This window comes from Cuculus canorus, chromosome 28 (genome assembly GCF_017976375.1).
Source record: "Cuculus canorus isolate bCucCan1 chromosome 28, bCucCan1.pri, whole genome shotgun sequence".
NCBI classification, from domain to species: Eukaryota; Metazoa; Chordata; class Aves; order Cuculiformes; family Cuculidae; genus Cuculus; species Cuculus canorus.
In genome coordinates this window covers 1,390,391-1,416,122 of record NC_071428.1, presented here as the reverse complement: position 1 = coordinate 1,416,122, position 25,732 = coordinate 1,390,391, and the positions used below count along the sequence as shown (strand labels likewise).

The 25,732-nt window shown below is 55.8% G+C and overlaps 2 protein-coding genes across 9 annotated transcripts in view; one reads left to right on the top strand and one right to left on the bottom strand.

Moving 5' to 3' along the window:
- The window catches only part of UBAP2L (ubiquitin associated protein 2 like), a 36,842-nt gene extending 23,779 nt beyond the window's left edge, over positions 1-13,063 (bottom strand). For 2 of the 8 annotated variants that reach the window (XM_054050848.1, XM_054050851.1), the window contains exons 1-9: positions 12,891-13,063; positions 8,962-9,091; positions 8,377-8,454; positions 6,943-7,053; positions 5,589-5,757; positions 5,223-5,318; positions 3,828-3,873; positions 3,034-3,146; positions 1,497-1,571 (exon numbers count right to left, since the gene is read on the bottom strand). In XM_054050848.1, the coding sequence (XP_053906823.1) occupies positions 1,497-1,571; positions 3,034-3,146; positions 3,828-3,873; positions 5,223-5,318; positions 5,589-5,757; positions 6,943-7,053; positions 8,377-8,454; positions 8,962-9,051 (778 nt within the window). In that variant the 5' untranslated portion in view covers positions 9,052-9,091; positions 12,891-13,063. Of the gene's footprint in view, positions 1-1,496; positions 1,572-3,033; positions 3,147-3,827; positions 3,874-5,222; positions 5,319-5,588; positions 5,758-6,942; positions 7,054-8,376; positions 8,455-8,961; positions 9,092-10,789; positions 11,074-12,890 lie in introns of those variants that run through there. The other 6 variants (XM_054050850.1, XM_054050852.1, XM_054050853.1 and 3 more) reach the window with 6 other exon arrangements.
- A 613-nt stretch (positions 13,064-13,676) lies between these two features.
- C28H1orf43 (chromosome 28 C1orf43 homolog) lies at positions 13,677-19,387 on the top strand. Its single transcript, XM_009563330.2, has 7 exons — positions 13,677-13,821; positions 15,706-15,807; positions 16,511-16,619; positions 16,833-16,886; positions 17,234-17,400; positions 17,969-18,027; positions 18,392-19,387. Exons 1-7 carry the CDS (start codon positions 13,753-13,755, stop codon positions 18,588-18,590), a joined length of 759 nt encoding a protein of 252 aa, XP_009561625.1. The 5' UTR covers positions 13,677-13,752; the 3' UTR covers positions 18,591-19,387.
- The last annotated feature ends 6,345 nt before the right edge of the window (positions 19,388-25,732 follow it).

The following is a 25,732-nucleotide window of genomic DNA, read 5'->3' as shown; positions in this document are numbered from 1 at the left end:
GCTGCCATACAAGCAACACCCTAACACTTCTAACGCCATGTGGGAGTTAAGGATTAACTCAGAGGTGAAAACTGTGGGATATTCCAAAGCAAGAGAAGCTCCGAGAACATCTGCCTCCAGACCCCTGCGAGAGACTCCACAGCCTCAACACTCCTCATGGAATAGAATCATAGAATCATTTGGTTGGAAAAGACCTTTGAGATCATTAAATCCAACCATCCCTGTCCACTACTGAACCATCTCTGAGCACCTCATCCACCTGGCTTTTAAACCCCTCCAGGGATGGGGACTCCACCGCTGCCCTGCACAGACTCTGCCAGTGCCTGAGAGCCCTTTCAGTGAAGGAATCTTTCCCAATATCCAATCCCAGCCTCCCCTGGTGCAACTTGAGGCCATCTCCTCTCATCCCAGCGCTTGTTCCTTAGGAGCAGAGCCTAGCACCCACCTCTTCACAATAATCTCCTTTCCAGAAGCTGCAGAGAGTGATGAGGTCTTCCCTCAGCCTCCTCTTCTCCACACTAAACAGCCCTAGGGCCCTCAGATGCTCCCACAGCCCCTGGGCTCCAAATCCATCCCTGGCTCTGTCTCCTTCTCCAGACGTGCTCCAGATCCTCAAGGTCTTTCTTGGAGTGAGGGGTCAGAGCTGAACCCAGGATTTAAAGTGTGGCCTCACCAGTGTCAAGCACAGGCGAAGGATGACTTCCCTGCTCCTGCTGGCCTCCTCCTCCTTCCTGACCTCCAAAACCAAAGTGAGAAGTTCCTCCAGAAGGGAGGATGGAGGAGATGCTGGTCAACGGCCTGACTACAGGCACTGAAGGGATTCAGTATGTGTGAGGCAAACTGGATCATCTCGTGGCTTTGTAAGGTATAAAGGTCTAAGAGCAGGAAGCGATGTGGCTAGGCACTGAGCGGCTTTGCCACCGAGCATCCCACTCCTCCCCAACTCCACCATCATCTTCGACTGCAGGGCAGGTCTGCACAGGTATTGAGGAGCAGCAAGCGCACAACCAAAGGTGTCAGCAAGCGCACAGCTCACCCAGAGGCAGCCGCAAGCAGAAGGAAAGCACAGAGGCAGCTGAGCCAGGCCAAGTGCCCTCGCAGCAGCAGAAACAGAGCGGGGAGGCCAAGGGAACAGCCCTGGGCCGAGGGCAAGTCACGGCTTTGTGGGTGGGAGACAGGCAGAGTAGGACTAAGGCGCGGGACGCTTCCTCCCCTCGGGTGGGATGCTCTGTCGCCAGCGCTGCAGACACGGAGCTGCTCTGAGTACTGAGAAGCAGCAGTGGAAACTCAAATTGACAGAATCCACAAGGATTTAGGTTAACCTCTGCCAATCGACATTCAAGGGGTCAGCATTAGTAAAGCGCAGTCCAAACAAACGGCAAATAGTCATTAAAATGAACAAATGAAGAGAAAGAAGAATGACATATCCACAGATATTCCAGGTTTGTTTAAAAAAAAAAGCTATAAAGTAAAAGGATCCGGGGCAGTCAGTGCACCTGGATGTATCGTACCAGGAGCAGTGTCAAATTTTCGGGGATAATTTGACCCCTCACCCCCAATGAAATCAAGTCCTGAAATAAAACAAAAAGACAAGCAGTGAAATTGTGACTGAAAGACGCGAAGGCGTTTCGCTGCCCCACGCACGCCAGCCACGTCGTACCTGTGGATACTGCGGACTGAGAGATGCCTGCGGCTACAACAACGGAAACAGAGCAACCACGCAGGACGCAGGCGAGCAGTGCAGTTGCAGGATGAACTGTACAGCTGCGATGGAGCACTCGAGCGTGTTCCAGGAACCTCTTTGATGCCCCCTAGCCACAGTCCATCCCATCTTCTTCCATAACTCCACAGAACACCAGCACTGAACCCTCCCAAGAAGACCTCCCTCAGACCAGACGGATCAGCTTACAGCACCCAGTACTCATCGGCTCCCATCCCTTTTCCCTCCAGAGACAGCAAACCCACTACTCCTCCTGCATGCCTACACTGCTCCCTCCAGGATTTAAAACTCTGTTTCTCCACTGGCAACAAGATATGCTCGTGTTTTACAAAACCATGCTTATTCTTTTCCAAGTAGCTCTTCTCGTCTGAAAAAACAACCCCAAAAGAACCCAAAACACAACCCCAATCCCCTACGCTAACAGAGCACGGTGAAAGCCACTGCTGACAGTGCTTCCCTTCCTTCTCTCTTTCCAAAGCTGTCTGCCCTTCAGCAAATACAACAAACACGGAAGCGGCCTAATGTTAACATGGCTCTGAATGCTTCCCAAAACCCTGATGTAGAATTTACCTGATGGAAAACCAGTTTGACTCCACGGTGGTGCAAGATCACTCCTTAAAATCCCCAATGACGCTCAAACCCCCTCAAATAGATCAAGGATCGGCCCTTGCACCTCTCATCAGTTCCCACACTGCAAAACCTGATCTCACCTGTGTCCTACACAGGGAGAACACTCCAAACAAACCCAAGGGACTATTTTCCCAATGGGAGAGCACATGGAGGGGTCGCTCAGTGTTCACAAATCTCCCCATGGAGAAAAGTTTGCTTCTGACAGGGAAGCCGTGAAGATTCCTGCTCAGCCAGCATCCTGCAACAAGGTCCCATCCTACAGCAGGCTGAGCAGGAAAGAGAATGAGACCCAAACCAATATCAGGAGCAAAAGATCCGAGCTCCAAGAAATTCCCTAGAGGATGCACCAAATATTAGGAGAACTTGTGTGTGTTTATCACACTACGGTTCACAAAAAATGTCTTTCCCAAAGAGGCAGTGTGGTTTCTACTGGAAAAGAAACAGAAGAGACTGTTCCTGTGCCTCTGCTCACAACAGACCAATCATCCAGCTCTCAGTTTCCTACTGGATGCAAAGGCACCTCCGAGCATGAAGAAACAAGGTCACTGATATTCAACACCCAAAAGCCCATTCCTCCATCCCCAAGCCAAAGACCCAAATGTTCCTCAGTGTAATGGGATGGACGCAAGCCCTACCCACGTCTAAACACAAGACAGTGAATGTGGTGTAGGAAGACAGCTTACTTGTGCCGTCATCTGGCTCGAAGCTGCCGGTGTTGTTCCACGCGGTGTTGTTGCTATTCCCGTAGTTCTCATCTGTGCTGGCCGGCTCAGCATAATCAGCAGGGTTGAAAGTTCTGTCAGAAATACAAGGACGGAAATTTTTAGTCCCTCTCCCAAGGCATTTGACAGGTTGCGAGAGTTGTGGTTGTTCAGCCTGGAGAGGAGAAGGCTCCGGGGAGACTTTAGAGCAGCTTCCAGTACTGAAAGGGGCTTCAGGAGAGCTGGGGATGAACTTGTTTACAAGGGCCTGGAGTGATAGGACAAGAGGGAATGGCTTTAAATTAGAAGGGGAAAGATTTAGATTAGACATTATTAGGAAGGAATTATTCACGATGAGGGTGGGGAGGCCCTGGAACAGGTTGCCCAGAGTAGTGGTGGCTGCCCCATCCCTGGAGGGGTTCAAGGCCACGTTGGATGGGGCTTGGAGCTCCTGATCCAGCTGGAGATGTCCCTGCCCATGGCTGGGGGTAGGACTGGATAATCTTTAAGGTCCCTTCCAACCCAAACCATTCCAGGATTCTATGATTTTAAAGGTAACTGGTGTTATTCAGACCATGCAGCTCAGCCGTAAAAGAGAGCGCTCTCAGCAGAGACACTGCGGCTGCACCAGTTGTTACAAAGTCAAATTCGTATGGTGCAGTTTGGGCTTAATTAACAAAAAAAGGCAAAATGGGAACACAAATGACTGACGCATACCATGCCGTTGATGCACAGAGAGTTGTGTTTGTGTTGTGGTTTGTAGTAGGAACACTTACCCCATGCCCTGGGCAGAAAACCGTCCCCCTCGCCTTCCAGCGCCACCTGTAAAATACCCAGACACACCTGGCTGAGCGCCTTGCAGTTCCGCATGGCCAGGAAAAACACAAACAATGCATGGAGCACTGATGCTCTGATTATGAAAGCAGGGAGGATCTTCCCAAGCTGCTTGGATTTCCAGCAGCGTCTTTGGATGTATGGCAATGACCTCAGCTGGCTGGCTGCTTAATTGGTGCTGCCCAGTTCTAGGTTTCCAGCTGTGGAATGAGCCCCAAGTACTGGACCCCAGGTTCCAATTTCTGCAGTGTGTGTCCTCAGCAATTCCTGAGAACCACGGATTGGGAGGAAAAAATGACTTTTTGCCATTGAGTGCTTAAAATCCAGGCCCCGTGCTGGCACAGTGGGGCTGCCTGGAGACAGTGCAAGAGCAAGGACAATCCTCTGACAGGTTGAGAGAGCTGGGGCTGTTCAGCCTGGAGAAGAGAAGGCTCCGGGGAGATGTTAGAGCAGCTTCCAGCACTGAAAGGGGCTCCAGGAAAGCTGGAGAAGGGCTTTCTGCAAGGGCCTGGAGTGACAGGATGAGGGGGAATGGCTTTAAATTGGAAGGGAGAAGATTTAGAATACAGGTTAGGAAAAAATTCTTCACAATGAGGGTGGGGAGGCCCTGGCCCAGGTCACCCAGAGAAGCCATGGCTGCCCCATCCCTGGAGGTGTTCAAGACCAGGTTGGATGGGGTTTGGAGCTCCTGATCCACTGGGAGGTGTCCCAGTGGAACTGGATGGGCTTTGGGGGTCCCGTCTGACCCAAACTATTCCACGATTCTATGATCCGCACTCTGTTCCTAACGAGCAGCTGGTCCACCTGCCATATCATTGCCTTAGATTTTTTTTAACTTCCCACCTCTTCATAATAAAATCCCTACTTTTTTTCAACTCCACGGATGGAAGAACCAGACAGTTTCTAGCCTTCTTAGGATGGGGAAGCAACATGCAAGCACTAAGTGCAAGTGGATGGCCTCAAGCTGCGCCAGTGGAGGTAGAGATTGGATATTATGAAAGATTCCTTTACTGAAAGAGCAGTGAAGCACTGGCAGAGGCTGCCCAGGGCAGTGGTGGAGTCTCCATCCCTGGAGGGATTCAAAACATGTGTAGATGTGGCCCTTCCGGACATGGTTGAGTGGGCACGGTGGGGTTATGTTGATGGTTGCACTGGACGAGCTTAAAGGTCTTTTCTAACCTTAATGATTCTACGATTCTAGGAACCGAAAATAACGTACATGTTTTCTGTTTGTCAATCCCACCCATTAGAGCAGCTTTCAAACCTCACAGAGGAGACTGATACGCTGATGAGGTTCTCCTCCTCCCACTCCCTCTGACCTCCAACCCCATGCATACCTCGGCCTCGGCCACGTCCCCGTCTCCCTCTTTCCGTGCCTCTTCCAGTAGATCCGCCAGTCTTCCCACCATCCAGTCCATTCTCCTGGCCCCGAACTGAAAGACAGAAGGATGCAAAGGCAATTTAAAGACTCATTCTGCTCTAGGGAAGACACAAGACCTCAAACACCTAAGTGCGGAAGAGCAATGCTGCCAAATGCTCCCACAAGCTCTTGAGGGCATTACTCAAGGATCATCTTGGACAAAGAAGCACCAAATGGATCGCCACACACGCGGGGACGCTCTTCCTCAGGGAAGCGCCTGCCAGAGGAGCTTTACCGAGCAGCACAAAGCAGTTAGGGGTGATATCAAAGGGCAGGTTCATACACTCTCGTCCACGGCTGGCACCACGCCCCCGCCTCGGTGGCCCTCCACGTCGTCTGCTGAAATCCCGATCCCTCTCCCGGTTTTCTTTGCTTTCTTCACTGGGTTCTGTCTGTCCGCTCTCCTTCTGTCCTGAGACACCCTTCTTCTTCCCAACCATTTCCCAGGAATGCTGAAGGTTTGCAGAAAAGAGAGAAGGGAAATTTTCATTTGATGCAAGGTGCAACGACACATTTAAAGAGAGAAGAGAACAAGAGTATAAACATGATTTCCAGCCCAATTTTCTTAAGGAGAGCTATCAGCCTACAGCGTCTTCCTTAAGGAAAGTTTTCTTACATCTGCCTGGCGTGAAGTTTTAAGTGACAGGAGAGGAGTTCTTCTATTTCTGCACTAAATCTCTTAGTAGAATGGGCAGAAATCTTACACAAGTTCAAAACGTGGATAACTTTACCCTGTTTAGCGGAACAAAATCCATCCTGTCATTTACTACAGGTGGCTGTTTTAGACAGGATAAGGGAGAACTGTTTTCAGCTGAAAGATGGGTGATTAAGATGAGATCTTCGAGAGAAATGTTTTCCTGTGAGGGTGGGGAGGCCCTGGCCCAGGTTGCCCAGAGCAGTGGTGGCTGCCCCATCCCTGGAGGGGTTCAAGGCCAGGTTGGATGGGGCTTGGAGCAACCAAAACCATTGGGAGGTGTTCCTGCCCATGGCAGGGGGTGGAACTGGATGGGCTTTGAGGTCCCTTCCAACCCAAACCACCCTACAATTCCAGGATCTTCACAGACGTTTTACTGGGCTGTAATTTGTCGCTGCCACAACATGAAGGACATCCCACGCACAGATGGAAGGCGCCTTCATGAGGCAAAGCAGTTGAGCCTGACTCCACAGAAACCAGACAGCAGTGACCCTCAGAAACACACACAGGCGGGCGGCGATCGCCAAGATGTGTATGTTTAGGATCAGAGACACAAAACTGCACAATTCTAACAGAAGGGACTGACAGCTGACACATTCCTGACCTTTAACACAGGCCACTCAGCCCTCATGGGAAAAGATAAGCTACTCCACACCCAGAGCAGCGGGAAAGTTGCTACAGATGCCACCATTCTGCTGCCGAAGCACTCAGATTCATAAGGAACAGGGAGTGAATGAGGTGTTGAGTTTTGCCCTCTATTCCTTAGGGCCTTCTCATGCTCTTTGCAAGTCCTCAGGGAGGGCTGTTAAGAAGCCAGGACATAACCACGGGTAACAGGCCACTTGTGGAAGCAGCCAGTTGTTGTGGCTCTCGTTATCCATTTGCCTTCAAACACACAGCGACAATGGATGAGGCCTAACCGACTTACAGGACCAAATCCTACCGTGTCCGGATTGCCCTCCAGCAGCACGTTGATGGCTCGGTTGACATCGCCGTTGCAGTCATGCAGAGCAATCACGCACTCATCCTGGTTCTTGCCGGTGATGTCAATCAGCTGTAGGGAAGACAACACTGTGATTAGCATGTTCCAAACCAAGGCAGCACCGAAGTCTCTATGGATCTCACAGGAGACAAGGAATCATAGACTTATAGAATTGTTAAGGTTGGAAAACATCTCTAAGTTCATCCAATCCAACCATCAGCCCAGCCTCACTGTGCCCACTAAACCATGTCTCCAGGTGCCATGACCACATGGTTTTTGAACCCCTCCAGGGATGGGGACTCCACCACTGCTCTGGGGAGCCTCTGCCAGGGCTTAACCACTCAGTAAAGGAATTTTTCCCGATATCCAATCTAAACCTGCACCGGCACAACTTGAGGCCATTTCCTCTCATCCCATCACTTGTTCCTTGGGAGCAGAGCCCAGCACCCACCTCGCTACAACCTCCTTTCTTGGAGCTGCAGAGAGTGACGAGGTCTCCCCTCAGCCTTCTCTTCTCCAGGCTAAACAGCCCTCAGCTGCTCCCACAACCCCTGTTCTCCTGACCCTTCTCAGCCCCATTCGCTTCTCCGGACATGCTCCAGACCGTCAAGTCTTTCTTGGAGTGAGGGGCCCAGAACTGAACCCAGGATTTGAGGTGCGGCTTCATCAGCAATGACTGCAGGGGCACAATCCCATCCGTGCTGCTGTTGGCCACCCCATGGCTGATCCAAGCCAGGATGCTGATGGCCTTCTTGGCCACCTGGGCCACTATTGGCACATGTTTGCCCGCAGTCAACCAGCACCCCCAGGGACTTTTCCACCAGGCAGCTCTCTAGCTGCTCTTCCCCAAGCCTGGAGCATTGCGTGGGGTTGTTGTGACCCAAGTGCCGCATCCAGCACTTGGCCTGATTGAACCCCATCGCCATGGGAATCACTCCAGTCTGGTCAGATCCCTCTGCAGAGCCTTCCTACCCTCCAACCCATGGGTCCAGCCTCTCCAGATCCCTCCACAAAGCCTTCCTGCTCTCTAGTAGATCCACACTCCCACACAGTTTGATGCCATCTGCAAACTGAGGGAAGCCGAATCCCAGATCAGTAATCCTACAAAGATGTGTCAAGGTCTGGGATGCTCCCCAGCCTCTTCAGCATAATTTTGCCTCCTTGATGAGAAGTAACCAAGGTTGAGAATTTCTGAGTTATCAGTTTCACCACAATCCAACCTACAAGCTCCTTTCCTCAGGATAACACCATTCCCTGTGTTCTGGGGAAGAGCCAGCCCAAGGAAATTCCAGGAGAAGACAGCTGTGGCCTTCCCGCCCTGCCCCCAGCGCTCCCTGTACTCTCAACATCGATTCCATCTTGCCATCCAGGCTCACTCTCACTTCCTACACTCACTTGTTTCACTTTCTCCTCAAAGTCAGCGTCGTTGTGGTCCGAAATCATCTGTGCAAGTCGGATCTGTTCTGCAGTGGCCTAAAGAAATGGAATGTATAGAGGGAGCATGGTTAGTACGGTGCATTGCCAAAAACCTCTCTCCAAAAGCTGTGCTGCTTCCCTGAAATCTCTGGGAACGAACGGATGTGAGGAGGAGGTGCAAATGGGGCTCAGAGAGAGAAAATCTTTGAAGAGGAAAAGGTCAGATGGAAGAGGAGTGAGTTGGGGGAGTCTGGAAGAAGGGAGGAACTGCTGTCTGGCCTTGCAGCAGTCCCTAAGCTCTGTCCATCCTGGGGCAGATGCCACCATCAGAACACCAGGATCCGCCGCCGGCGGCTCCTCAGCCATACGCATTCCTTAAAGGGAACGGGGAACGTTCAGATAGAAGCGAAGGCAAATCTCAGCCCCAGCTCCTGCTCAGAGGCACCGATGCAAAAACCGCCCTGTTACCTGTTACCCTGCCGGATGTTTGTTAGGCCAAGCCCTGCCGTTAGTGCCAGGTCTCCACCTCCAAGCTAAACGGTTTCCACGGACGCTGTCCCTTACCTGCGGCCGCTGCTTGTGCTGTGTCTGGCTCTGTGTCTGTGTCTGCTCCCAGCTGCCCCGGGCGCGGTTCGTGCCCACCGATGTCATCATTTACAGTATATACAAATAACAGTATTTACAAGGCAGAGCTCTGCGTAGGGCGGAGAGAAGAGAGAATGGGCTGTTAGAAATCGAACACAAACAGCAGCACTGAGACCTGATCTCGTGTGGGTGAGGCAGCCAGCAGAACTGTAGTGGCCCCATCCTGTTCTTGGAAGCCTCAGAGGGCCAACCGGACACTGCTGCATTGCCTCCACGCCGCAGAGGCCACCAACACCACTCAGGGTTTCTCCGCTGCTGCCGTGTGCCCCCATACCACAAAGCCCTGGTGCCACTCAGGGTTTCTCCACCGCTGCCATGTGCCCCAACACCACAGACCTGGTGCCACTCAGGGTTTCTCCACCGTTGCCAGGGCAGAAAGTGCCGAATGAAACCTCACCTGTGTCCAGGCGGGAGCCATCAGGAGCAGAGAAGCGCTTGGGGTAAAGGGTTTAACAACTCATTGTGGAAACCCAAGCAGGGAAAATCTGACTCACAGGATACAATCCAAAACCTCGCTTCCCAACACCAACAGGGCAGCATGAAATGAGACCCGGAGCGCAGAGCAGAGGAAGCTCAGAAGCCGTGTTAGCAAAGAGCCTGGCAAGAACCTGGGAGCCTCTTCCCAAAGCCTGGAAGCAGGGAAACCCAAGTGCCAGGCACCTGCTCCATCGGCATCCAGCCCTCCTGTGCAGTGATGTTTCAAACACAGCTCTCACAAAGCCTCCAAAGTTCACTCTTTGGGCCACTCGTGCCTCACAGCAACCTAAACCCAGTGTTTTCCAGCCACACCATGCCAAGGTTTCCATCAGGACACGACCTGGGTTCCTGTCCAGTCACCGGGAGCACCCGAGGTGCCCATGACACCCAGGTTTAAGGAAGAGCCTGGACCTCACCCAAGACAAAGCCTCCTGGGCGCTGCAGCCGTCCCTCCCATGCTCCACGCAGTTCCTTCCCCACTGTATATAATTCCTGCTCTCTACCGCTGTGGCTCTTCCAGTTCTGAGCGCTTCATGCACAAACAAGTTGTCACATCAAACCAATTTGGCAGCAGAACCACAGGCCCAGACAGCAGCAACCCCGCATGGCCGTGGTAACTTAACCTGCTGTTCCAATGGGACGTGGCTTTGGCTGCCCCAGACCTTTGTGCCGTGGCCGGGCATTGTTCCACAGCTGCCACGCTCCGCTCCGTCCAGCCTCATTCCTTTCACAATCCAACATTTCTTCCTTAAGGGGCAACAAAAACCCACAAGAAAAAGATCTATTATAGAAATTCCAGCCAGGCCCTGGCCTCGCCGAGACCATACTGGGAATCCCCACGCTCCATCAAGGGAAAAGGACATGGCTGTCAATCGTTTAGTTCTCAATCGTGGAATTTCAATACAGCTCACAGGCAACATTTAACGGCAAATCTTGGTTATCTTGACACTTCAACCAGACCCACACATAAGCAAGGATAACTTGAGTTTATCCATTCAAAGCAGTTTCCACCAGGAGCATTTGGCCTCTCTTCCAAGAGCAAAACCCATGGATATTCTCCAAGGGGATGGAATAAATAAAGGTGGCTCCAATCAAGGCAAATTGTGGCTGATTCACCCTGAGAAACAGCGTTAAACCAGGCTGTTCCGAGACAACTGGGAAGCGATGCACTCATACAGGACTTAGGGCAAACAAGAGGCTTCACAGCTACAGGTTAGAGCACCTTTTCTTCAGGGAAGCTGCAAAGGAATGGGACGCGCTCTGCCCTTACCCCTGCTCCTTCTCGGCCTACACCGCCACCGCCTTCTGCGTCTGGGTACGGAGGAGAGAGCCTCGACTACACGGAACGTGAAGTGCGGAGTCTCCGGAAAAAGAGGTGATACGGAAACGTAATGAAGCGGTCATTTTATTGGAAATTTCAGGTGAGGTACACTTTGAGAAGGAGCTACCAGGCAAGTCCCGGCACATCCCAGCCTCAGTTTCCCTATCTGTTCATCCAGAGGATCCATATTTCCATCCTCTTCTGACAAAGCTCAATGACTACATGCCAAAGGCTCCAAAGGACCACAGAGGGGAGAACATTCGGAAAGACTCCTGTGAGGTGGGGAGGCACCAGCACTGCTTATCGGTGAGTTTCCCTCTGGAGTCACTCCTATGTAGGAGGATGAGGTTTGGGGGAGCCCCCAGCTATGCCAACAGAGCCCCCGGTTTGTGATCCACAGGGCGGGGAGGAGAAGGGTTTGGGAAGCCCTCAGTTTCAGACCGATGAGGTGGGAAGGATGAGGTTTGGAAGAGGCCTCGGTTATGCAGGCAGAGTCCCTGGTTTGGGACCAACAGGGTGGGTAGGACGAGGTTTGGGGGAAGCCCCAACTATGCCAACAGAGCCCCAGTTTGGAACCAATGTAGGGAGAGGACAAGGTTTGGGGGAGATCCTGTTTTGGAACCAATGGGGTTGAGGAGGACAAGGTTTGGGGGAGGCCCCAACTATGCCAACAGAGCCCCAGTTTGGAACCAATGTGGGGTGAGGACAAGGTTCAAGGGAGATCCTGTTTTGGAACCAGTGGGGTTGAGGAGGATGAGGTTTGGGGGAGGCTCCAGCTATGCGAACAGAACCCCCAGTTTGGGACTGATATGTAGGAAAAACAAAGTTTGAGCGACCCCTCAGTTTGGGCCTGATGGGGTGCTGGAGGACGAGGTTTCGGGGAGGCCTGGTTTGGGACCAATGAGGTTTGGGGGAGGCCCTGGCTACACCAACAGATCCTGTTTTGGGACTAATATGTAGGGAAAACAAAATTTGAGGGACCTCTCAGTTTAGGGCCGAAGGGGTGGAGAGAATGAAATTTGAGGGACCCCCAGCTTAGGAGCAACCAGGTTGGGAGAACGAGGTTTTAGGGGAGGCCCCAGCTACACCAACAGAGCCCCACTTTGGGATCGATGGGGTGGGAAGGATGCAGTTTAGGGTAGCCCTAGTTTGTGATGGACAAGGTTTGGGGGAGGCTCTGACTCCACCAACAGAGCCCCCAGTTTAAAACTGGGACCGATATGTGGGGAGAACAAAGTATGAGGGAGCCCCTAGGTTTGGGACTGATGAAGTGAGAAGAATGAGGTTTGGAGGAGGCCTCAACTATCCCAAGAGAGCCCCTGGTTTGGAACCGATGGGTGGAGAGGATGAGGTTTAGGGGAGCCCCTGATTTGGGACCAACAAGGTGGGGAGGACGAGGCTCAGGAGAGGCCCCGGCTACACCACCAGAGCCCCTGGTTTGGGACAAACGGGTTGAGGAAGACGACCTTTGGGGAAGCCCCTGGTTTGGGACCGATGTTGTGGGGAAAACGAAGTTTGCGGGAGCCCCCCGGTTTGGGACCGACGGGATAGAAAGGAGCAGCGGGCCAAAATGGCTCTGCCCGCCCGCCAGCAGCCGGTACCGGATCCTGAGGCGCCGCCGACACCCGGGGAGCGCGGCCCCATTGTTCCCGGCGTGGCCCGCGAGCGGAGCCGACCCGGAGCTCCGCATCGCACAACGGGGGCGGCGGCCGGAGAGCACCGGAGCGGGGAGGGGGCGGCGCCAGCCCGGGCCCGCAGCCGGACGAGCGCGGGGCGCTTCCGCCCTCATGGCCGCGGCCGCCATTCCCCACCCCCCCCCCCCCCACTCCCCTTTCCCTTCCCTCCCCGCCTCCCGCCCGCCCTCCCCGGCCTCGCGCTACGCCAGCCCCCGGCGGCGGCCCGGCCCGCTAGACCGCGCGGGGCGAGGCGGCGAGGGCAGGGAGCGCAGGGAGCGAGGGGAGGGCGGCGGGGGAGGCGGGAAGCGGGGGAAGGGACGGGAAGGAGCCCCGCGCGGTGAGCGGAGCCGCCGCCGCCGCGGAGCCAACTTTACCTGGGCCTCGGCACTGACAACTCCCAGCGGCGCCCGCCCTCGTCACGTGACGGGGGCGCGGGGCGGTGCCGGCGCGGCGGCACCCACGTGACTCGTACGTGAGGGGAGGGAGAGCGTTCCGCCGCGCGGCTGTGGCGTGGGGCGGCTTCACCCACGTGATGCGTGGGGAAGGGAGGGGGGACGAGCGGTACTCGCCGTCGTCACGTGATGGGGACGCAGGGTCGACGCGGCTTCCCCCACGTGACGCGTGCGTGAGTGGCGGGGGGGGGGCCAACGCTCGTCACGTGATGGGGCGCGGGGCGGGGCCGACGCGCCACGATCACGTGGTGCGTTCATGAGGGGAGGGGAGAGCGCTCCAACGCGCCGCGGTCACGTGACAGAGGGGCGCACCTCCTCGTCACGTGACGGAAGCGTGGGGCGGGGCCGCAGCGGGTTTGCCCACTTGATGTGTGCGTGAGGGGAAGGCGGAAGGCCTCACTGCGCCTCCGTCATGTGGGGTGGCTTCATCCACGTGATGCGTGTGTGGGGAGGAGCGCCCGCCCTCGTTACGTGATGGGAGCGCGAGCGGGGACGGCGTGGTTGCAGTCACGTGATGCGTGCTTGAGGGGAGGGGGAGCGCTCCCCCGCGGCGCGGTCACGTGACGGAGGTGCGCGCGCCCTGATCACGTGACGGAAAGCGCGGGCCGAGGCTGGCGCTGCTTCCCCCACGTGACGCGTGCGTGAGGGGCGGAGGGAGCGCTTCCCCCCGTCCTCCCCCTCGCGCTGTGGTCATGTGACGGGTAGGCGCGCTCGCCCTGGTCACGTGACGGCGCGCGGGGCGGCCTCGCGGGCGCCATGTTGTGCGGGCCGGACCGGGCTGGGCATGGCGGGGGCCGGCAGCAACTGGCTGTCCGGGGTGAATGTGGTGCTCGTGATGGCCTATGGCAGCCTGGTTAGCGGCCGAGGGGGCGGGGGTATGGGGGACAGGGCCGGGGACCTGGTGGGGCGGAGTTCTTCCGTGCGGAGCCGGGCCAGAGCAATCCGTGGGCCTGGGGGCCTGGCGTGTCCGTGGGCCTGGGCCTGTGAGGACTCCGTGGGTCAAGGGCTAGGGGCTCCTGGAGGGCTGGGGTATCCCTGGGGCTCGAGCTGGCGTGTCCGTGGGGCAGCGGTATCAGTGGGTTGGGGGCTCCCGTGGGGCGGTATCAGTGGATTGGGGGATCCCGTGGGGCAGGGGTATCAGTGGATTGGGGGATCCCGTGGGGCAGAGGTATCAGTGGATTGGGGGCTGCCGTGGGGCAGGGGTATCAGTGAGTTGGGGGCTGCCGTGGGGCAGAGGTATCAGTGGATTGGGGGATCCCGTGGGGCAGGGGTATCAGTGAGTTGGGGGCTGCCGTGGGCCAGGGCTGTCAGTGGATTGGGGGCTGCCGTGGGGCAGAGGTATCAGTGGGTTGGGGGCTGCCGTGGGGCAGAGGTATCAGTGGGTTGGGGGCTGCCGTGGGGCAGAGGTATCAGTGGGTTGGGGTCCGCCGTGGGCCAGGGCTGTCAGTGGATTGGGGGCTCCCGTGGGGCAGGGATTCAGTGGGTTGGGGGCTGCCGTGGGGCAGAGGTATCAGTCGTTTGAGGGCTGCCGTGGGGCAGAGGTATTAGTGGGTTGGGGGCTCCCTTGGGCCAGGGCTATCAGTGGATTGGGGGCTCCTGGGGGGCAGAGGGATTCAGTGGTTTGAGGGCTGCCATGGGGCAGAGGTATCAGTGGGTTGGGGGCTGCCGTGGGCCACGGCTATCAGTGGATTGGGGGCTCCCGTGGGGCAGGGATTCAGTGGGTTGGGGGCTGCCATGGGGCAGAGGTATCAGTGGGTTGGGGGCTCCCTTGTGCCAGGGCTATCAGTGGGTTGAGGGCTCCCGTGGGGCAGGGGTATCGGTGGGTTGAGGGCTCCTGTGGGGCAGGGGTATCAGTGGGTTCAGGGCTCCCGTGGCGCAGAGGTATCAGTGGGTTCGGGGCTCTTGTGGGGCAGAGATATCAGTGGGTTGGGGGCTCTTGTGGGGCAGAGGTATCAGTGGGTTGAGGGCTCCCATGGGGAAGGGGTATCAGTGGGTTGAGAGTCCCGTGGGGCAGGGGTATCTTGTGGGGCTGGCGGGTCCTGGGGCAGGGAACCTGGTGAGGATGCGGGGCAGGGGATCATCCATGGAACTGAGCCTGGTGTGTCCTGGGGGCCGGGGCATCCATGGGGCTGGTACTGGGGTGCGAGGGATATCTATGGGGCTGGTGTGTCTCAGGAGCTGGGCCTGGGGCCTCTGGGGGTGTCCATGAGGCTGAGCCCAGAAAATCTGTGGGGCTGGGAGCCTTGGGTGTCCGTGAGGGCCAGAGCTGACGTGTCTGTGAGGCCAGGACCAGGGCACCCATGGGGCTGTGGGCCTGGCAGGTCTTTGGGGTTTGAAACCCAGAGACATCCATGGGTCCTGGTGTAACCGTGCGACTGGGCGGGTGTCTCCGTGGAGCCCCTGTGAAGCCAGACCTGAGATGCCCATAAAGTCCTGGTGGGACACGGCCCAGGGTATCTGTGAAGAGCTCCCCATGAGGCTGACCCTGGTGTCTGTGGGGCAGGGAGAGGCCATGAGCAGGAGCGTCTGTGGAGGCCAAGGTGTCTATGGGGCTGGACTGGGGTGTCCATGGGGCTCCTGATGGTCAGGACGCGGTCCCCAGTGCTGTCCAGATTTGAGAGGCCCCTGCGGCCCTGTGGTTACTCATTCTGGGGTGTCCATGGGGGTGTCTGTGGGATGGGGCTCGGGTGGCCGTATGGCACAGCTAAACATCCCTGTTCCCACTGTGGCATTCCAGGTCTTTGTGCTGCTGTTCATCTTCGTGAAACGCCAGATCATGCGCTTTGCTATGAAGTCCCGCCGCGGCCCCCATGTCCCCGTTGGACAGCACGCGCCCAAGGTGAGTGCGTGTGGCCCTGCCATGGGGCTCTGGCCTCTCTTGCCTGAGGGGCAGGCAGCATCCACTCGAGAATCAGATATTTAATAGAATCGTGGAATAGTTTGAGTGGGAAAAGACCTCAAAGCCCATCCAGTTCCACCCCGTGCCATGGGCAGGGACACTTCCCACTGCATCAGGGGGCTCAAAGCCCTGTCCAACCTGGCCTTGAACCCCTCCAGGGATGGGGCAGCCACAGCTTCTCTGGGCAACCTGGGCCAGGGCCTCCCCACCCTCATCATTAAAAACCTCTTCCTAATGTCTAATCTAAATCTTCCCCCTTCCAATTTAAAGCCGTTTATCTCATCCTATCACTCCCGAGCTTTCCTGGAGCCCCTTTCAGTACTAGAAGTTGCTCTAAGGTTTCCCCAGAGCCTTCTCTTCTCCAGGCTGAACAACCCCAACTCTCTCAGCCTGGCCTCATATAGGAGGTGCTCCAGCCTTCAGATGATCTTTGTGACCTCCTCTGGAATCACTGCAACAGATCCATGTCCTTCCTGTGCTGTTTTCCATGGTCTTTTCTGTTCCTGGAGCCGCCACCTCCGTATGGTGATAGGCAACTGGGGGGGGGAGTGGGATAGTTTCCAGGCCTCAGGACTTGGCTGTTCCCATCCTTGTGATTCCACAAACAAAGGCCATGCTCTGTAAATGGGAATTATTTTCCCAGGATTTAAAGGAAGAAATCGACATTCGGCTGTCGAGGGTGCAGGACATCAGGTACGAACCCCGGCTGTTGGCGGAGGACGACAACAGGCTGCTGCAGCTGGAGGCACCAGGTACCCGCACGCGCCAGAGACTCTGACTAGTGCTTATCCCGTCAGCACCAGCCGTTCCCGGGGCCAAGTTGTGTCGCTGGCCTCTGCTTTTGGCTGTCACATCACAGTGTCGTGTTTGGAGATGACAGAGATGGGATCTCTGTGCTCTGCTCCCCTTTCCCCACCTCCCTCCCACTGTGGCTAAGCATTCAGTTTGTTTTTTCTCTTTGCCAGGCTGCTATAACTACCTGTACAGGATGAAAGCGCTGGATGCGATCCGGACATCTGGTAAGGGCAGGAGTGGGAGAAGACACTTAGTAGATGAGGGAGCAGCTGTGGGTGTGGTGTACCTGGACTTCAGTAAAGCCTTGGACACCGTTTCTCACAGAACCTTGCTCGAGAAACCAGCTGCCCATGGCCTGGACAGGCAAACCCGGCTGGGTACAAAAATGGCTGAGTGGGTGAACCCAAAGTTGCGGTGAATGGAGAAAAATCCTGTTTGTGTCTGGTCCCAAGCAGTGTCCCCAGGGCTCAGTGCTGTGGAGTTAAATTCCCTGACAGTTCTGCTGTTATCTGCGGGTGAACACAAGTGTTGTGACCTGCGCTTCAGCTGCTGGTTGTGTTGTGTTTTCCAGAAATCCCGTTTCACGCAGAGGGCCGGTACCCAAAGTCTTTAATAGGGAAGAACTTCTGTGCCTACCTGCTGGAACTGCGGAATTCCAGTGCCTCCTTCAAAGGCATCCGCAAAGCCTTGATCGACACCCTGCTTGATGGCTATGAGAGCGCCCGCTACGGCACTGGGGTAAATGCTGGCGGCTGGGCAGAGACCACGCTGTGTCTCCTCCCTTGGTTCTCATGGAATCGTAGGATCAGGCAATGCTTTGGATTAGAAGGAACCTCTCAGCCCATCCAGTTTCACCCCCTGCCATGGGCAGGGACACCTCCCACTGGATCAGGGGCTCCAAACCCCATTCAACCTGGCCTGGAACCCCTCCAGGGATGGGGCAGCCACCACTGCTCTGGGCAACCTGGGCCAGGGCTTCCCCACCCTCACAGCAAAGCATTTCTCCCTGAGATTTTACCTCAATCTTCCCTCTTTCAGCTGAAAACCATTCCCTTTGTCCTCTCCCTGCACTCTTTGATCAAGAGCCTCTCCCCAGCTTTCCTGGAGCCTGTTTCAGCACTGGAAGCTGCTCTAAGGTCTCTCAAGAGCCTTCTCTTCTTCAGGCTGAACAACCCCAACTCTCTTAGCCTGGCCTTGTGCAGGAGGTGCTTCAGCCGTCAGGTCATCTCTGTGGCCTCTGGACTTGCTCCAACCTATCCATGTCCTTCCTGTGCTGTTTTTCATGGTCTTTTCTGTTTGCATCCAGGTCTTTGGGAAACTGGAATACCTGAAGTACCAGGATGCTCTGAATGAGCTGGCAAACCTGTGAGTGTGGTTGCCTGGGCGTGGGGTGTGGTGGAGTGTCCTAGGGCCCGCAGCCCCTCGCGAGGGTGTGAACAGAGATGGGTTTAGGGCAGAACCTGGCCTGGAATGTGCGAGCATTGTGCCTGTCCATCCTTCCAGATTTGCACTCTCTGTTCATGTATTTTGGGTCTGTTACTGTGTCACAGATCATGTTCCCACTTGTGCTGGCTGCTTTAAGGCAGGGACCTCGCACGGGCTCCTGGCCTGGCACCCACAGGTTGTCCAAACCGCCATGAGTGCCATCCTGAGCAACCATCTGCCTGGTGTGGGACAGACTGACGTGACGGGATGGTGGCAGCTGAGGGTGCTTCTCCTCTCCCCACAGGACTAAGGCGCGGGGTGGTGTCAGCCAGCGGCAGCACCAGTCAGCAGCAAAGGATCTCACCCTCTCTCCAGAGGTCTCCAACCCTGCCACCATCCAGGTCACCTACCTACCTTCCAGCCAGAAGAGCAAACGTGCCAAACATTTCCTGGAGCTGAAGAGCTTCAAGGACAACTACAACACGCTGGAGAGCACCCTGTGAGCCGGACGGGGAGCCCTGCAGCCTGGGTGGGTTGCGCCTGCAGTTCGGTGTGGAGGAAGTGGCTGCACCCTCGTGTCTCCCTTCTCTGCGATGTCGGGGATTGCCACAGGCTCCTTTGCAACTGAGCACATCCTTCGCTGGGAACACGTTTGGAAGCAGTGCGCATGCCTGCTGAACCAGGAGGGGAGCAGCCGCTGCAGCTGCCTCGTCCGCAGGCCTTGGGACGTGCTTTGGGCTGGAGGCTTTGAGTCCAGCAGCGCCTTGGAGCCCTGGCCCTGTGAATAAACTGATCGGCTTTAGCTTATTTATACAAGACTGATGCCAGCCAGTGCTCCCCTCCACCTCTCTTCTCTTGTGCTGGCCAGCAGGCGCTGCCGCTGTCTGTCTGTCCTGTCCGTGTGGTTCTCTGACTCTGGAGCTGCTCATTTGTTGTTTCTGAAGGAGGAACGCTCTCCTTTTCCCTGTGGCGCCGTGGCTGCCTGCTGCTCCCAGCTTGGGGTGCCAGGACAGACTGTACATAGCTTGATCGGTTCCCAGCCGCCGTGGCTGAGGTGCCTCTTTGGGCTGCGGTTTCTACTCTGTTTCTCTCGCAACTGGGCATTCGAGGGCGTCTCGGGCAGCTCCCAGCACCTGGCTTGTCCTGCTAAGGGGATTTTCCCTCCCACTCTCACCGATGGCAGACAAACCCGTGGGGACTGGAAGCTCACGGCCCTCAACATCTGCATCTGGCCGGGCACCTTGTGGGCTGGGACCCTGCCCTGTTTTTAATTGCTGTTTAATAAAATGACAATTAACCTGAGCAGGATGCGTGCTGGGAGCCTGACTGTGAGGAGCCCTTCCCTGATCCAAGGCTGCGTCTGTTCCTGTGGTGCTGCTGTGGTGACGGGGATGCTGGTACTGGCGTGGCTGGTGCCAAGTGGGCTGTGAGGTCGCTGCAGCGCCAGCATGCGCAGCAGCAAGGTGGGATGTGGCTGACCACGGCCTCCTGGGAATCGCAGGGCTCAGCACCCCCTTCATGCAGGATGAATGCTGCGCTCCTCCAGCACATTGCTGGGATTGCAGGTCCCAGTGAAGTGGAGGGGCCAGCAAAGGCAGCCCCGTGGCTAACTACCACTGCTGGGGTGCAGCAGGAGAAAGGGGAGATGGAGATGGTGCTGTGCGCCCCAAACATTCCATCCTGCCTACCCCACGTCCTTAGTGCTGGGCAGGTTGCTGGGGGCGCTTGTGGTGCTGGGAGAGGCTCTGGGACATGGATGGGGCTGGAGCAGAGTGTGGTGCCGGCAAGGAAATGATGCTGAGGCCAGGTCTGCACAGCCCTGGGTGGAGGGTCTGCCTCGTCCCACCTCAGGGCCGCATCCTGGAGGGTGGCACTGCCCAGCGCTGTTGAGTCAAGGGGGTGGTGGGATCGGGCACCAACCTGGCAGGTTCTATGTCCTCCGCTGTGCTGGCTCCTCCAGGACAAGCACCTGGAGCAGTTGCCAGAAGCTGTGCCGGCTTGGGAAAGCTGCCTGCATGGAGCAGCTGTGGATGTCCGGTCTGGTGGGCTCAGCACCAGCCTGGCAGCTGCAGACATGGAACCCTTTAGGGAACCCTAGGACCCCTCAGGGGCTGTTGGGACTCTTATAGAGCTACCAGGACCTCTCTAGGGACCCCCAGGACCCTTTAAGGAACCCCCAGGATGCCTTTTGTACTCCCAGGACCCATTCAAGGATGCCCAGGACGCCTCTAGGGCGACCAGGACACCCCAGACCCCTCTAGTACTACCCAAACCCCATTAGGGACCCCAAGGGACCCTCTAGGACCCCCAGGATCCCATTTAGGGACAGCAAGGACCACTCTAGGAGCTCCAGAACCCCTCAAGGGACCCCAGGACCCCTGTAGAGCCCCCAGGAATGCTCTAGTGACCTCCAGGACCCTTCTGAGGACACCTACAACCTCCCCAGGACCCCTTTAGGACCCCCAGAACTCCACTGACATGCCAGGACCCCTTTAGGGACCCCCAGAATCCTATTTAGGGACATCCAGGACTCCTTTAGAGACCCCCAGGACAGCCCTTGGATGCCCAGGACCCCCCTAGTGATCTCAAGGACCCCTTTAGGGACACCCCCCCTCGACCTTTCTAGTGATCCCTAGGACCTCTTTTGGGATCCCCAGGACCCTTCTTGGATTGCAAAGATCCCTTTAGGGACCCCCAGGACGTCTCTAGGGACTCCCAGGACCCCTTTAGGGACCTGCAGGGCCCATCCAGGACCCTCAGGACCCCTGTAGGGACCTCCAGGACGCGCTTAGAAACCGTCAAGACCACTCTAGGGACCCCAAGGACCCCTTTAGGGACCCGCAAGTCCCCTCTAGGACCAAACAGACCCCTCTGGGACTCCCAGGACTCCTCTAGTGACCCCAAGACTCCATATACATCCCTAAGGACATATCTAGGGACCCCCAAGACTCCTCTAGGACCCCTAGGACCCCTCTTGGATGCCCAGGTTGCTTTCAGGGCCCACCAGAACCCATCTAGGACCCCCAGAGCCCTTCAAGGGACCACTAGAACCCCTCTAGAGCCCCCAGAACCCGTCTAGGGACCCCAGGACACCTCTAGAGCCCCCAGGAGCACTCTAGGGACCCTGAGGACCCCTTTAGGGACCCACACAACCCCTCTAGAGTCCCCCAGGACCCCTCTAGAGCACCCAGAACTCTTCTAGGGACCCCAAGGATCCATCTAGAGCCTGCCTGAACCCCTCTAGGGACCCCCAGGACATCTCTACACACCTCCAGGACCCCTCTAGGGACTTCCAGGACCTTCTAGAGCCCCCCCCTAGAACCCCTCAAGGGACCCCCAGACACCCTGAATCCCCCTAAGACCTCCCAGGACCCCTCTAGATACCTCCAGACCACTCTAGGAACTTCAGGACCTCTCCAGGACCCCTTTAGGGACCCCCCAGGGCCCCTCTGGGATGCCTTGAACTCCTTTAGGGACCTCCAGGACACTTCCAAGGACCCCCAGGAACCCTATAGGGCTGCAAAGAGGTCTCTAAGGACCCTCAGGACCCCTCTAGGACACCCAGAACACCTTTAGGGACCCCTAGGACTGCTCTCGTACTCCCAGGACCTCTTTAGGGACCCCCAGGGCCCCTCTGGGACGCCTTGAACGCCTTTAGGGACCTCCAGGAACCCTATAGGGCTGCAAAGAGGTCTCTAAGGACCCTCAGGACCCCTCTAGGGCACACAGAACACCTTTAGGGACTACCGTGACTCCTCTCCTACTCCCAGGACCCCTTTAGGTACCCCCAAGATCAGTCTAAGACCCCCAGGACTCCTTTAGAAACTGCCAGGACCACTCTAGGGACCCCAAGGACCCCTTTGGGGACCCTTAAGAGACCTCTCGAGCACTCAGGAACACTCCAGTCACCCAAGAGACCCCTTTAGGGACTCCCAGGACTCCTCTAGGATTTCTAGAACCCCTCTAGAAATACCCAGGAACCCTTTAGGGACCCTCAAGACCCCTCTAGAGTTCCCCAGGACCTCTCTGGAGCCCCCAGAGCCCCTCTAGGGATCCCAAGGTCCCTTTAGAGACCCCCAGGACCCCGAGGACCACTTTAGGGACCTCCAGGACCTCTCTAGCACCCCCAGGACTCCTCTAGAGAACCCAGGACCCCTCTAGGGACCACCAGAACCCCTTTAGGGACCCTCAGAACCCCTATAGGGACACCCAGGACCCCTCTAGGACCTCCAGAACCCATCTAGGATGCCAAGGAACCCTCTAGAATCCCTTTAGGGTGCTCTGGGCCCCCTCTAGAGCCCCTCAGGACCCCTCTTGGACCCCCAGGACCCCTCTAGGGTGCCCCAGTACTCCTTTAGGGACCCCAGGACACCTCTGGGCTCGCCAGAGCCCACTCTAGAGCGTCCCAGGATCTCTCAAGGGAGCCACAGGGCCTCTCTAGAGACCCCAGGAACTCTTTAGGGATTTCAGGACCTCTTTGGGGCCCCCCCAGGACTCACTCTAGAGGCCCCCTGGACCCCATCCCCCCATGACCAGATGGCAAACTAGAAACAAACCAAACCAAAAATCAAGATTATATACCAAACTGGGCCCCAAACCAAAATACCAAATACCAAAATCCAGATTACCCGATGTACCAAGATACCAAGATGGGGACTCTAAACTGAAACCCAAGTTAGGTAGCTTTCAAGCCCAACCCTACAAGGCTTTTGTCAGTGACTTACGAGATGCAACCAAACCAAAATCCAAAAGCAGTGCTCTAATTCTTTAATCCTTACCAGTGGAATCCTTGCTTCCAAGGCACGGTCCAAGGGAGTGGATGTTCCCCTCCACCTCAAAGTTCTTGGTTGCCGACTGTAGCATCCTCGATCCCCACAGATCCGAAATCCTAAAGCAAGCCTCATCTCGGTTGTCAAAAAGATACTGAAAAGGCCATCAAATAAAACTCTCTAAGACTCGTTTTCAGAGAATCATAGAATCATAGAATCATAGAATCATAGAATCATAGAATCATAGAATCATAGAATCATAGAATCATAGAATAGTTTGGGTTGGAAGGGACCTTAAAGATCATCCAGTTCCAACCCCCTGCCATCGGTAGGGACACCTCCAGCTGGATCAGGGGCTCCAAAGCCCCATCCAACCTGGCCTGGAACCCCTCCAGGGATGGGGCACCACCACTGCTCTGGGCAACCTGTTCCTGGGCCTCCCCACTCTCATGGTGAAGAAATTCCTCCTCATGTCCAGTCTAAACCTGCCCCTCTCCAGTTTATCCCCGTTCCCCCTCGTCCCATCCCCACAGCCTTTATGAACAGCCCCTCCCCAGCTTTCCTGGAGCCCCTTCAGGTACTGGAAGGTCACTCTGAGGTCTCCTCGGAGCCTTCTCTTCTCCAGGCTGAACAACCCCAACTCTCTGATTATCCTTGTAGTCTCCTCTAGACCCGTTCCAACAGCTCCATCTCCTTCTTCTGTTGAGGATTCCAGAACTGTCCCCAATCCTCCCGATGAGGTCTCCCCAGAGAGGAACAGAGGGGCAGAATCCCCTCCCTCCCCGCTGGCCGCGCTGCTTTGGATGCAGCCCACGACACGGTTGGCTGTCTGGGTTGCGAGCGCACGTTGTCGGCTCCTGTCAAGCTTCTCATCGACCAGCACCCCCAAGTCCTTCGCTGCAATTTTGGAGTTTTAGAAAGCAAGTATCCTTTACCAGACCTGGGCAACATGAGGGAGTGATGTCCATCAATCATGTGTCACGAGACAAAGGTTGGGTACAGAATATATTTCCCTCTTACATGCAAATGTATATATGTTTTTTTTTCCTGGAAATCTTGTTCATATGACATTACTTTCCGAGGTTCAATTTTAATGCTATGAAACTTTGCAACAGTCAAAACTCTTGCTAATTTTGAGCTGGTTCCGCTTGACCTTGGCTTTAAGATATGTAGAAACTCCAAACAGAGGTGATTACAGAGGAGACATCTGCTCAGTGCAGATCATACCGAACACAAGACGTTATCATCTTCAAGGAAAAAATAATGTCTAGAAAACACCATTGTAAAGAAAACATGCTACCAGAGAGACATTCTGTTGAACTTTCAAAACCTGCAACTTCTCAGATGAAATGAAACTGTACTTAAGATTAAATCAAAATAGTCTACTTTGAAATATTCCACGTATTGTATCAAAGGAACTATCAAGAAGCAGCTTCCTTAGGAGAAATCACTGGACTCGTCAATTTTACAGCTGGGCTTTGAAGACTGGTAGCCTTTGCGAGACAGCTCATTGCAGGAAAGCTCTGGCAGCGCCCTGGATTGCCTCTGCCTGGATATCTCAAAGTTTGCAGCCGCGCTTTACCGAGCATAGTCCCACAGAATCACACAGAATCACCAGGTTGGAAAAGACCTCCAGGACCATCAAGTCCAACCATCCCTGTCAACCACTAAACCGTGTCCCTGAGCACCTCATCTACCCGACTTTTAAAGACCTCCAGGGAAGGTGACTCCCCCCCTCCCTGGGCAGCTGTTCCAGTGCCCAATGACCCTTCCAGTGAAGAACTTCTTTCTGATATCCAGCCTGACCCTCCCCTGGTGGAGCTTCAGGCCATTCCCCCTTGTCCTGTCCCCTGTCCCTTGGGAGAAGAGCCCAACTCCCTCCTCTCCACAACCTCCTTTCAGGCAGTTATAGAGAGCAATAAGGTCTCCCCTCAGCCTCCTCTTCTCCGTGCTAAACACCCCCAGCTCTCTCAGCCGCTCCTCGTCAGACGTTCTCCAGCCCCTCACCAACTTTGTTGCTCTTCTCTAGACACACTCCAGAGCCTCAACATCCTTCTTGTGGTGAGGGGTCCAGAACTGAACACAGTATTCGAGGTGTGGTCTCACCAGTGCCGAGTACAGAGGGAGAATCCCCTCCCTGGACCTGCTGGTCACACCGTTTCTGATCCAAGCCAAGATTCCATTGGCCTTCTTGGCCCCCTGGGCACACTGCTGGCTCATGGTCAGTCGGCTGTCAACCAGCACCCCCAGGTCCTTCTCCTCCGTGCAGCTCTCCAGCCACTCTTCCCCCAGTCTGTAGCACTGCATAGGGTTGTTGTGCCCCAAGTGCAGGACCCGGCGTTTGGCCGTGTTGAACCTCATGCCATTGGCCTCGGCCCAGCGGAGACCAAGGGGGACTAAAGTACTTTCAAAAAAATCTAGTTAGGCTCTTAAATAAAGCTTTAAACGAGATGTGAAGGGGGAGGGGGAGGAGACCAGGCTAGTTGGAATGAGCCTGAAAGTGGGACTCCAGCGACTGAGATATGGTGTACTGGAGAGGACCGCCTGTACACCACCACAGAGCAAGAGGGCGCGAGTACAGCTGGGGACCGCAAGAATGAAACTGGCACTGTGGAGTTAGGTATTCCAAGGACCAGTCCATTGGGAATGAACTCTATTCCTTTTACGAGGGCTGAAGGTTCGCCAGCCCAGCTGAAGTGCATTTACACCAATGCACGCAGCATGGGCAATAAGAAGGAGGAGTTGGAAGCTGTTGTAGGGCCACGTGACTACGATGTCGTTGCCATCACAGAAACCTGGTGGGATGACTCATATAATTGGAGTACAGCTATGGGGGATATAAATGCTTCAGGCGGGTCAAGAAGGGTAGAAAAGGA

Bases quoted from the DNA above. Each gene is read 5' to 3' on its own strand.
- C28H1orf43 (XM_009563330.2), top strand. From the start codon at position 13,753: ATGGCGGGGGCCGGCAGCAACTGGCTGTCCGGGGTGAATGTGGTGCTC. The intron at 13,822-15,705 runs GTTAGCGGCCGA...GTGGCATTCCAG, and splicing joins TGATGGCCTATGGCAGCCTG to GTCTTTGTGCTGCTGTTCAT. The intron at 16,887-17,233 runs GTAAGGGCAGGA...TGTGTTTTCCAG, and splicing joins GGATGCGATCCGGACATCTG to AAATCCCGTTTCACGCAGAG.